The 13,201-nt window shown below is 38.7% G+C and overlaps 1 protein-coding gene across 2 annotated transcripts in view; it reads left to right on the top strand.

The window, feature by feature from the left end:
* The window catches only part of KCNK17 (potassium two pore domain channel subfamily K member 17), a 34,833-nt gene extending 22,271 nt beyond the window's left edge, over positions 1-12,562 (top strand). The window contains exons 3-5 of one of the 2 annotated variants that reach the window (XM_088145463.1): positions 3,238-3,413; positions 8,268-8,436; positions 10,299-12,562. In XM_088145463.1, coding sequence (XP_088001589.1) covers positions 3,238-3,413; positions 8,268-8,436; positions 10,299-10,561 — 608 coding nt within the window. In that variant the 3' untranslated portion in view covers positions 10,562-12,562. The remainder of the gene's footprint in view (positions 1-3,237; positions 3,414-8,267; positions 8,437-10,298) is intronic. The other variant, XM_088145464.1, reaches the window with a different exon arrangement.
* The last annotated feature ends 639 nt before the right edge of the window (positions 12,563-13,201 follow it).

Genomic DNA, 13,201 nt, shown 5'->3' with positions numbered 1-13,201 from the left:
GCCCATTATTTCTTGTCTATGCAATTCTTCTGCTGAGAGCCACAAAGTTGTTTTTGGGCACAATCTGGGTTTGTATCTATCCTATATTCTCAATATGGCACGTCTAACATAGTAACTTTTAAAATCCACATTAACCTTGACTTTATCATACCACAGATATCCATGCTACCCAAATCTCAGCCTGTGTTCTTCTAACTCCAAGAGTCTTCTGTTTCTCAGCAGCACCCACTCTTTCAAACCAAACAGCAAGCTACAAAATACAATTTCAAATCAGGTAGACCCAATCCTCCTCTTTCCTTTGCATCTTGTAACACCTTATATTTAACTCATAGTTTTTTTCCCCTGCCACACACATTTAGATATATCCTTCTGACACTGTTTAAATGGTGTCTGAAGGCATTGTCTGAATGCCTTCAGACATTGTCTGAAACAAAAACATCATTCTAGGTAAGACATTCATTTTTATCACAGAAATTCTCCCGAGCAATGATAACTGTAGTTTCTCCCATCTCAACATGTCTTTTTAAGCTTCATTCCATGTCTTAACATACAATTCATATTTGTCATAGTGATACCCAAACATTTTGCTTTCTTCTCATTCTTGAAACCTGTTTTATTTATCAGTTCTGTTTGATCTTCCATTTTCATGTCTTTTGTTAACATGAACATCTTCATCTTCTGTTTGTTGATCTTAAAAGCTGTTAATGCCCCAAATTCTCTTAGTTTTCTGATTAATGTTTCAATTCCCTTTAAAGGATCTTCCAAAAATGACACCAAGTCATCTGCAAAAGTCCTTAACTGATAAGTTTCTTTTTTAATCTTTACTCTGACAATCCTCTCATCTTGTCTCATATCTCTATTCAGTATTTCAAGAACCAAAATAAGCAAGCGACAAGACAGTGGGCATCCCTGTCTTGTTCCTTTCTGTATCTCACAAGGCTTTGTTAGATCTCAGTTAACAATTATTTGTACTTTCTGTGAAGTGTAAATTGATCTTACCCATTTTATAAATTCTCCATTCTGTCCAAAGTTCATATCTTCCAAACTTTGAACAAGAAAGCCAAGTTCAAATTGTCAAGGACCTTCTCTGCATCTAAGAAAATAAATGCTGCTTTTTTTCATTATGTTGCTTCAAATATTCCAAAATGTCCAACACATTTCTAACATTGTCCTTTAACTGTCTTTTAGGTAAAAACCCACATTGATCCCCATGAATAAATTCTTGCAAAATTATTTTCAGTTTGTCAGCTAGAATTGTTGTAAACCACTTGTAGTCATTATTCAATAATAATATCAGCCTATAGTTTCTTATTAAAGTCAAATCTTGTCCCTCTTTAGGTATTAGTGCTGTATTTGTCTCTTTCCAACTCTCTGGCATCTTTCCTCCCTGTAAGATAGAACCCATCATGTTTTGTAAAGGTTGTAGAAGTTCATCCTCAGAACATTTATAAGAACCTGATAATCCATCTGGTCCAGGCACCTTTCCTAGTTTATCCTTTTTTATAGCTTCAGAAATTTCCTTTATTGTTATAGGTCCATTCATAATCTTTTTCTGTTCCTCTGTAATCCTTGGTAAATTTGTTTCTTTAAATATTCATTTATTTTCTCCAGAGAGATGTCACTTCCTTTATACAAGCTGGAATAATGTTGATGAAATGCTTTTTGTATAGCTGCACTATCTGTTAATGTAGTATCTCCCTCTTGTAATTTCAATATCTTTTTCTTTTCTTTTTCTTTTCATAATTTATATGCCAGCCACTTCCCTGTTTGTTTGCAAACTCAATTTTGTTTACATAGTTCATTTTTATTTCCATTTCTCTTACTGTTAACATAGAAAACTGTTGTAAAAGCTTAATTTGTTGAGAAATACTTATCTTCTCTGAAAATGTCTTTAATTCTTCTTCTTTTCTCTTGATCTGATCCAAAATAGCTTGTGTTTTCTCTGGAATCTTTTTTTTTGAGTTCACTGTGATGTTGTATAAAATAACCTCTAATAAAAGCTTTACTTGCATCCCAAACCATTCTTAAATCAGTACCTTTATCTAAATTATTTTCAAAACATTGTTTTAATTTCTTTTTACAATCCTCCACTATTGCTTCTTTCTGTAGCAACATTTCTACTTTTCTGAAAGACATAGATCCTTTTCAAGAATAGACATGATTTGGATTTCAAAGAATTTGGCTACTAAGGTTTCTAAAGTAGAGATACTACCAAAGATTTTTTTGCATCATAATCTTGTGAGCGTAATGTTAAGGTCCTTCAGTAATCTAGAATCTTGGCTGCTGGCATCTACCTAACATGTTCTGTCATTACATTCATCTTGTTTCTTGTGAACAATCAAGTGGCTCTCATCAGATGCTTAGCTAAGATGGTAAGCAAGTGGAAAATAACCTTTATCTGCTAAATGGTAATAGAGCTTGGCAGAGGTGTTGATATAGGTAAAGCTAGGCCATTTCCGTGCATATTTTTGCATGGAAAAAGCTGGAGTAGTTTTCCCCAACTTAACAAAATTCAACTTTGTTGGACTACCATGCCTATCATTTCCAGCTAAATGGGATGATGAGATTTACTGTTCAACATAACTGTAGGAAACCAGGTTGAAGAGGACTAGAATAGAAACTCAGTGGGAACTGATTTGAATGAAAGTTATACTGATAGAAGTTCTGTTTCCATTTAACACTAAATTATGGTTTAGGATCATGTGGATAAGTCTCAGTGAAACTTGCCTATGTGTTCCTCTCTCACACTGGGGTCTGGTTGTAAGGAAAACTTCAGAGCCACAAATTCTATGAGTAACTGTAAATATACAGTATGTTGCTTAGTATTTAGCCCTCATTAATGCTACTAGCTGTATTTGTTTAAATAGAGTTACTTTCTGTAACTCTGGTAGAAATGCAGTACTTGCATTGAAATTCAAAATTGTTAACTTGACATGTAAATCATTTTTTCCTCTCATTTCTGTAATTCTAGCATTAGAATATTTCTCCCATATATCTGCTCTTTTTTGATGTCTGAGAATCTTCTGATATCTTGGCTTTTACTCTGCATTTGGCTTCCAATTTTCACCCTTATCTCTAACATGACGGAAGAGAATCTTATTAAGCTGAAATTCTGCAAAGTCTTTCTGCAAAGCCTGCAGATAATACTCTTGCCAGATATCGTTGACATAGATTACAGCTACATTATCATGATAATTCCTGTTATACCAATGATCAATCTTGTTCTTCCCCTTTCAGGCTATGGCAACTTGAGCCCCAGTACGGTAGTTTCACAAGTGTTCTGCATCTTCTTTGCCCTCTTCGGGATTCCCTTAAACCTCATTCTTCTGAACAGGATAGGACAACTGATGCTCTCTGGGGTGCATCTATGTGCCTTGCATCTGGGTGAGAAGTTCCACTGTCAGGTAAGTGAGGTGGGTATTTTTTTTATCTATCTATCTATCTATCTATCTATCTATCTATCTATCTATCTATCTATCTCACTCAGTTGTCACCACCCATCTCTTTGAAATGACTCTGGGCAGTTTACAAAACAGTTAAAATCAATTAAAATTACAAAATTACAATATACTATTAATAAATAGAAAAAAAATAGATCCAAGAATAATTGGCAGTCACTCAGGGAGTGTCATCAAGGCGCCAGCCACCCCCAGGATTGGGATTCTTGTCACCCCACGCAAGCTGGCAGAGCTAGGTCTTTAATCCTTTCCAGAAGGCTGGGAGGGAAGGGGCCTACCACACCTCTGGGGGGAGAATATTCCAAAGGGTGGGGGCAACAGCAGAGAAGACTCTCCTCCTGGGCCCTGCCAGCCAACATTCTCTCACTGACGGGGTCCGTAACATGCCCTCTGTGCCCATGCCATATAGGACTTTAAAGGTAATAACCAACACTTTGAATTGGACCCAGAAGCAGACTGGGACCCAATGCAGCTCACGCAGTAAAAGTGTTATATGTGCTGTTCTTGGGGTACTCAAATTGTCTGCATGGCCGCATTTTGAACCAGCTGTAGCTTCCAGATACTCTTCAAAGGAAGCCCCATGTAGAGCACATTGCAGTAGTCTAGCCAAGAGATGACCAGGGTGTGAGTGACTGACCGGAGAGCCTCCTGATCCAGGAAAGGGCATAACTGGTGTACCACATGAAGGTGGGCAAAGGCCGTCCTGGCCATGACTGCCACTTGTTCCTCAAGATTACCCACCAGGCCTGTCCGGGTCAGTGGAACCCAGTCCAAAACCAAAGATGGTAAATCCTTGGATACAGAAGGGCCTCCAGTCCGTAGCCACTCCATCTTACCAGCATTCAGCTAAAGCCTGTTGCACCCCATCCAGACCCCTACAGTCTCCAGGCACCACAAAAGGGTGGTCACAGCATCACTCACCTCACCCGGGATGGAGATGTATAACTAGGTATCATCTGCATATTGATGATACCTCATCCCATTGTAGCAGATGATTGCACCCAGTGGTTTCATGTAGATGTTAAAAAAGAGCAGAGAGAGTACTGAACCCAAGGGCACCCCACAAAGGAGGGACCGAGAGCTGGACCTCTCACCCCCAATCAATACTAGTTGGGATCAGCCTTGGAGGAAGGAAGAGAACCAGCACACAACTGTGCTGCCCACTCCCAACTCTCCAAATCAACCCAAAAGAATACCATGGTCGATGGTATTGAAAGCCACTGAGATGTCAAGAGCAACGATGGCTGCCTTGTCTGAATACCAGGCTTCCAAGAATTCCCTCGCATTTTTGGATTTAGCTTGGTCTAAGATGCTGACAGTTTCCCAGTCATCTACAACATACAGTGTAAGGACTGTAACAACCACTATGTAGGACAGACAGGCAGAAGGCTTGCAGAGCACATCCACGAACACCAAGTAGCAGTCAGAAGACACAATGAAAACTCCTTAATCTCACAATACATGGACAGACTTAACCATCATTTCAACTGGGAAACCGTCAGCATCTTAGACCAAGCTAAATCCAAAAATGTGAGGGAATTCCTGGAAGCTTGGTATTCAGACAAGGCAGCCATCAACAGGCACATAGAGATAAACAACATCTACACACTATTCAAAAGAGACAATAGAGAGGAAAACAAAAGACCAGAACATCTCCTCTCCAGCAATCATCAGCAAGATAAGCAGAGATTAACACCAAGATTATCACCAGACACACAATCAAGTAGTAAACAATACCCTAATCAAGGAACTACCAGAGGGAAAAAATAAAACAAAACCCCCACCAACACTGGCAGGGCATGCCACAGTATATAAACAGAGAGCAAATCCCATTGCATTCTAGCACTGAAGATGTTACCTAGCCAGGTAAGGAAATGTTTGTAAGAAAACAACCAAGCTCAGCATACTCCACAATACAAGTCAAGGAATCCACAACACACACACACACACACACACACACACCATGGGCAATTTACTCATGCCATTTTCTAAAAAAGCAAGAGTGCCAATTAAAATGCCATTGACTTAACTGCTTTGACTTACATTTGTGGTAGACAGATCTACAGTGTAGCATCAAGAGTTATCCAGATCAGCATGTAATTCTGTTCTGTTCTTCCTCTTGTAATAAAGCCTTCAAATGTCAAATGTAAATCTTGTTTGTCTTCATATTTAAATGGCCCATTTCAATGTGTCTACTTAGAATAAATTCCTATTGAATTAAATTAGGCTTATATATATGTTTGTTTGTTTCTTTGTTTGTTTAGGATTGCAGACCTAGCAAGCCCCAGGGAGTTGCTAGGTCTGCAGTCCTAAACAGCAGGAAGATCACAACAAACTCTGTGTAAGAGGGTTGAATAAGCATAATCAATGCACACTTGTAAAAAATGTTTTGAGCCATAGCAGTATTTTTTAAAATGAAGACTAAGGAGAGCCTAGTAGACTGTTTCTACAGTGGCCAGTTAGATGCCTCTAGGAAGCTCATAAGCAGGGCATAAGGGCAAAAACATCCTTTAACTCATGGTTTGCCAGCTAGCAGAGTGATAGCAGAGATGGGAAAAGATTTTTCTTTCCAAATACTTCATACTTTGGAACATTTTGGGGCTGCTGCTATATTGAAGTGATGAACCGTTATACAAAACATGAGTCATAGGTTCCATTCAGAAATGCCCCAACTTAAGAGTAAGATGTAGTCAGTGGAGCAAAAAAGAGGCCTCACCAAAATATACTACAGACTTTAGTATATTTTGTAATTCCACCGACAGATAAGTCATTATTAAAGAGCAGGGTTTTTTTGTTTTTTGTTTTCATGAAAAAGTTGGTTCATCACCAGTTGCCTTCCCCCTTCCGTGTTTTGTTCTTATATTATGCCTGGACAAGCCTCGCATTCCTCAGGTTATCTACCACTGTCTTTAGCTCCAAGTATCCAGAAAACATGACGCACATACACACTCCTGTTCCCTCCCTGAAAGTAGCAATGATAAAATATAATCTGCAGTGTTCCTGAAAAATTGTGCAAGTCTAGGCCTTGCTTGGACCTGACTACTGTATCAACATCAGGTTCTGCAGAGAAATGCCAGATACAACCCAAGTTCAGGCTGTCTCTCTATTCCACTGACTGCCTCTAGTTGGCATGAATCACAATCCAGAACTTTAACATTTAAAGGATCCTTCTACCTTAAAGGAGGAAGAAATGGACAATCTGCACATATCCATTTTTTAATGCAATATGTGGTTTTGCTAATACAAGTGGAAGTTAGAGAATTTTAAACATTTCTGCTCTAAAATTGGTAATGGTATCTCATTTGTGATACTTTTCTTTCAATACATTTTTGTGGAAATATCTTATTAATCATCTTTTAAACCTAGCTTAGGTAGCATTTAATTTCCCTGGAAGACTTTGAGAAGAATACTTGAAGAAAAAGAAACTTTGAAAAGTTTCTTGTTTGTAAAGTTGAGGTCTCTGAGTCACAGGATGACCAACCAAGTCCAAACCTAGAAAATTTGAAGGGAATCAGAGGGCTTCTTTGAATCCAGATAACCTATCCACCAGCTCTTCTCCATAAATAACCCAAGTAGTCCCAGCCACCATGCAAGCACAGGCAAAAGGTTGCTCTGCTGACACAAGGTTCTAGAGCAAGAGAACATGGCCTTATGAGAAAAGGTGTAAGCTAACATCTTCACATGCTAGGTTTTAAAAGAACCATTCAAGAACCTTCCAAAATGTTCTGATGTTTTTAACAGACAGATGCTTTGCTATTTAAAGAACTTCACATACATGAGGTTTAGAAAGTGTTTTTTAGATAATGTAAATTGAGGACTTCTGCTGCTGTGCCTAGGTGTGTCATATCTGGGGTGCAGACAACCACTAGATAGAAGCAAAGAGGCCCAGAAAGCTCTAACTCTTTGCTATTGTCTAATGGTCATTATGATTTTTGCAGCCCAGGTATGGCAGCCCTAGCTAGGCTAAACATTAGATACTCTGCAGACCTGAATGAGTTTTGAGGTCATACTTAATATCTAAAACCAGGATATATAAGACCCACAGTAGCCTAATAAGTCTAAATATATAGAACCAGGAATGAATGTCAGGGCAATTTGTATCTTCCTGCTATTTTCCTCTTTCCTGATCTCCCCAAACCACAATTCCCCATTATGTGTGAAACTGAAATCTATTGACTAACGTTGGTTTACTCAGCAGGATAAAAGCAAAGTCTAATATTTGTATTAATAGACTAACATTAACCACTTTCCTGTTTGGGTCATCCTGTGAAACACTGATTTTATAAGCTCAGGAAAGCTGATATGCAAGGGTGAATACTGTAAGTATTTAAGCCAGATCTCCATGTTTAGCTGAACTAAATCATCATTTAGGAAATTAGAATGTTGCATCAAAAAAAGACCAGTAAGTTCAGATGGTACACATTGAACTTGAATCAAAATGTTCTTTGGACCATGTTCAATGGGCTAAACACAGTATTATGCAAGGGCTCTCATGCAATGAACCTTTCTCTTCCAAATGTCTCCCAAATCTGTTCAGGAAAGTTTTCCCTGGAACAAGGCAAAATTTCAACAGTATATTAGGTGATCAGAGAAGGCTGAATCTGTCCTGAATAATACTGCTCAGTCAGCAGAAGACATATTTGTCTTCTGCCCTCCTCAGAAATTTAATAGGGTTTAATAATTATATACCTGTGCTGCAGATTCGTTCAATACACAACGAATATACAATATACAACAATATAGTTATAATCTATATCCTTCTTCCTGTTTAATTTAAGTTACATTCTTTGTTTCTTTATTTCTTGCTAGAGGGGAGCAGCTATCTTGACACGGACCTGCGCCCTGGTTACTGGCCTTTTATTATTTCTTTTATTACCGCCTCTATTGTTCACTGCCATAGAAGGCTGGACTTATGAAGAAGGGTTCTACTATTCCTTCATAACTTTAAGTACAATAGGCTTTGGAGATTATGTCATTGGTAAGTATTCTACACCAATTAAAACTTTATTTGTTGGGTGGGTGGAGTAGGGGTGGATAAACCAATAAATGTATTTTATTTACAATTTCCCCAGTAATTCAAAGGAAAACATGGACAAAAAAAATGTCTTCTCAAGTTTAAGTTCAATAATGACAATAAAATCCCAATTCATTCTATTTTAAGGCTGAAGTACAAACATTTGCTTCTTTTCCAGTGAAAAGGTATGCCCTTGAATGTGAAATTCTCAAGAGCAAAAGGCCCTTTATGTGCTTGTTTACACAGTTCTCTTTGGAGATAATGTTTTTACTCCACATTTCCAGAGAACTTGCTTGGTGGAAATACCCTCCCTTTTTGAGGGAAGTTTTTAACTCTCTGGTCAATTGTGGGAAAACAAGCATCTTATTCACGCAACAGGAATAAATGGTTTAAAAGAATTCTGATATGTTAGGTGTTTTACATAGGCTCAATCTGGGATGCATTTATGCTAATAGCAAGGCAGCCTGGCACATCTAATGGACGTTTAAGTTGGAAGAAATGGATAAAATTCTAGAATGTGGGCTTGGTTGGTAGCCATTTTTATTCCAGTCTAATAACAATTATACAATGAAGGCTAATATAAATGGCTGCATACTTATAAGAATTAACAAGCAAAACTTGTTAAGTAATGCACGTAAATCCCATTTATGAGGCTCCTCTAAAAAGCAGTTTCAACATTTTTACAACTGTGGGGAAGAAAGACAATCTTAAATTGGAATTATGTAGGCTGGAACAGGATTGATCTACAATGATGGTATCTCCAAGATCTCATTTTAACCTTCATCCCAGTGATGTTCCTTACTTTCTCCAGGTTATTTGAATGGTTGTATTTTTGTTTCTGGAGAGAGGAAATGAGAAGAGTCACTCTTTGTACAAAGCCATTATGTTATTAACCATGACTTGTAATAAACCACAGATGGCACTAATCTCCTGTTCTATATCATAAACTATGTTTTGTAAACCACAGTGGCTGAGTTCACATAACATGCTAAGCCAGAACCAAACAAACCACATGATGACTTAAGGTAAAATGTAAATGCAGTCACTATTGTAATAAAAATAATAATTAATTAATCTTGGATGCTGCCCAACTCTCAACAGCTCTGGGTGGCTATTGTGATGAGTTCAAGGATACTTCCCTGACTTTGGATGCTGTCTCCCCCACACAGACAGAGAGGGCATTAGGAGAAAAGGAGAGAACGCATATTCTGCATGTAGAGCATGTGAAGATGCCTTGCATCCCTTGTGAGGATCAGAAAAGCCTGAAATATAAACCATCCAGTTAATGTGTAATAGGCAGTGAGAATAACCTTGAGGAAGAAGAGGAGGAGCTGCAGCCAAGGCAGTGCTCAGATAAGAGCAATCTGGGTCCAAACCGGGAATGGAATTTGCGAAAGCGTCTCAGACGGGACCCTCCCTAGTTCTCTTCAGGATAAAGGCAGGAGGGGGAGACACATTCAGAGTTGCAAGATTCTGTTACTGTAACCCTATAATATAGTTTTGTATTCATGACTTTGGTATTCAAGTCTGGTCTACCTTGTAGGGCCGACATAATGGGATGTCTGTTACTTTGTTGTAACGCTGTTGTGTACAGTACAAGCATTTGAATCAACAGTTAGAACAATACCTCTCAGCTGCAGCTCTCTCAGGGCTTATTTTGTACTCACAAGTCAATATGTCCTTTGGCTTGGTTGCTGACCTAAGTGGTATCCCATTCGCTCTCGGATTCTCCATAGGCTAGGTACAGCTTAAGCTTTAGTTTTCTTGTTATCCAAGTATCTTTGAAATTGCATGCTAGATTTCTTCCTGCTTTTTCTTCCTCACAGGCATGAACCCCGAGCGTACTTATCCAGCCTGGTATAAGAACGTGGTGTCTCTGTGGATTCTCTTTGGGTTGGCCTGGCTAGCCCTGATCATCAATCTCTGCATCAGCTTGGTAGAAAATTCTAGGACCCTTTGCCAGTGCTGCAAGAGGAAGAGTCACAACATAGAAAGGGAGTTAATGAATGGCAACCAAAATATTAATTTGGAGCCAGAAGATGGGCAGAAATGTGATGTGAAAGACATAAAACCTGTGGGGATGGACTGAATCTGGAATATTCATTCTTCTACTGAAGAAGGGGAGCATCTGACAGACACTGGTAGATGATTTGCTTTGTCACTAGCAGAAATGTTGCTACCTGGGGGGTCATCTAAATGGAGCTGACTTGACACGTAACAATGGAAATCCACATATATGTCCTTGAAATGGTCTGGAACTGCTTTTTCATGTGATACCTTTTCGGTATGGGAATAAATTGCTTTATCAGAGGAGTGAAATAATACTTGCTGCAGGATAAACTCTGTTGTGAGCATCCAAATTGGGAATCTGTGACCATCACAATCCCCACTGATGTACTTATAGTTGCTATATGCATACAACAGTCTTCCACGCCTAGGGACCTCCATGCTTGCTGGGACTTAATAAAGACCAATACTTGTGAAAGGCATCAGCTTATAGAAGATGGATTACAAGATTCCATCCATTACCATCCCAGTCCCTCAAAAGTCAAGGTTATTTGTGCACAGGCTAGAAATCAGTACTAGCAAAATAAAGAAAGTGTGCAGAACATAGCTGCTGGAATTCTTCCAGTTCTCTTTATTAACAGTGGCCATAGGACACGTCTACATTTTCTTCTGTGTAACAAAATTAACACATTGCATTTGTATGCATCTATATGTGTATGTTCTGGAAAGCACAGGCTTCTGGGTGATGACACCCAGCTTAGAATGGAGGAATCATCAGCATCCTGAGCGTTTGCCCAAGAGTTTTCCCACAGGCCTGAACTGGGGTTTTTTTTTCCAGGATCTTTTTTTTTCCTCAGCCTGACTTGGTCCATTTTCAGCCCCGAATTTCTTTTGCTAGGTTCTCCTGCCACCCCAAATCTGGTCCCTTCTGTTCAGTTTTTGGAGAGTTATCTGCTGATTGACACAAAGACAGGCTGACTGAGTGCTATTACATAATATCTTTCTGACATTCCATTGGGTTGAAAAGGAAAGAAAGGCTGCCTATATTGTGGCATGTTAATTATGGAGGGTGGGGTGGGATTAATCATATAATTGCACACTTATATTAGATTCTAAGTTTGTTCAGATGCCACTCTTCTCTTTAGTATTTTTTGCTTATACTTTTCCAAAGAATCCCTATGAGGGGTCCTACTATATATATATAATACAAAGCATTTTTAAAAAATGATGGTGATGATGAATAAGAGAACATTGTTATTTATTATATATACTGTCCATCTTTCCTTTAAAACTGTGCTCAAGATAAAAACAGTAAAACCATTGAGGCCATGTGCTTCCTCCAGCTAGAGATATAAAATAACTCCTTTCACGGGGGGGGGGGGGAGCCCAGCTGGGGCCCCTTCCTTGTAGCCCTGATAAAGGGAATAAATAGGGAAATGTTCCATGAATGTGCCATCTGGAACATCCCCCAATCTGTGCCATCTAGGCCATCTTCTTCAATTTGGCATTCTTCAGTACTGATTCCAGATGGGAATTCTGAAAGTTGCAGTCCTAATATACTTGAAGGATACTAGATGTGGAGGACAGGTCTCTCATCTTACATTTTATCCTATTATAACTTGACTCTTGACAATTTCTGCTGTGCCAGTCTTTGTAGTGGGATAACGTAGCCACAGCAGAAGATTGTAACTTTGATTAAAAAAAAGCAACATCATCACCCACAGAAATGTTATCTGCCAAAAATATGGAAGGTCATTCGTTCAAGGGTGACTAAAGACACACACACACCCTGGCACACTGCTGCTCAAATTGTCACAGCTGACCTGAATTCTTTCATAATCTGCGCTGGAAAATTACTGGAGATACTTGGAGAGTTGTTAAAAGATTTCCTCTGCAATTGTCTCTCTCTGTTTTTTCTATCTGTATGTTTAATAATGTTCTTATTGAAAGTTCAGGATCACATAATAAATTTATACCCTACAAAATATGTGTTACGTTCAAAATAAAAATAATTTTTAGGGAAGTTCAAATACTTTTTCTTAGATTTTAAGGATTTTTTTTCATTCCCAGAATCTTTTAAGTGAGCTATATATATTGATCCACCTGAGTGCATCAGTAAGAAATGTATAAATTATAAAATAAAATCTTCAGTAATATTGAAATTTTCCCTTATTGGGAAGACTTCCTTGCCTGGGCGAATCTCCAGGTACAACATTCCACTTGGTTGCATTTTACAAAAGGGTAAATGCAAGACAGGGCAACCGCCCTCCCCCTCCCAAAATACATTCCTGAAACATGATAGCAAAATTTTGATGGAAGACTTAACAGACATATTCTGAGTAACTTTTCCTCCAGTCTTAACAAAAAGGGAGAAAAAGATTGACCTTCTCCTCTAGTGATACCACTGTTGATTTCCATAGCCAAAATATAACAAATGCAGTCCCCAAACAGGAGAAAAGTTGGTTAACTCTTATTCACTTATACACCAGACTTGTCTCTCCCAAGAGAGTGCTTGCTCCCTCCCTCCCTCCCTCCCTCTCTCTCCAGTATGTATGTACATGTGAGTGTGTCTCCCTTTTTGAGAGCTGCTGGGACGAACCCTGCTTTTCTTCAACACAACACCTGTCCAGGTGCCCTTTGGACCATTCTCTGCAGTTTCAGTGACATCATGCAAAACTTAGCTAGATTAGTTATAAAATACAATTTAAAATGCCTCATGCAC

Source organism: Python bivittatus, unplaced genomic scaffold, assembly GCF_059951505.1.
Source record: "Python bivittatus isolate LINGU-HERP-01145 unplaced genomic scaffold, Pbiv_v1 ctg000020_np1212, whole genome shotgun sequence".
Taxonomy (NCBI): Eukaryota; Metazoa; Chordata; class Lepidosauria; order Squamata; family Pythonidae; genus Python; species Python bivittatus.
Note: the sequence above shows the minus strand (reverse complement) of the source record. Positions and strands in the feature narration are given on the sequence as shown.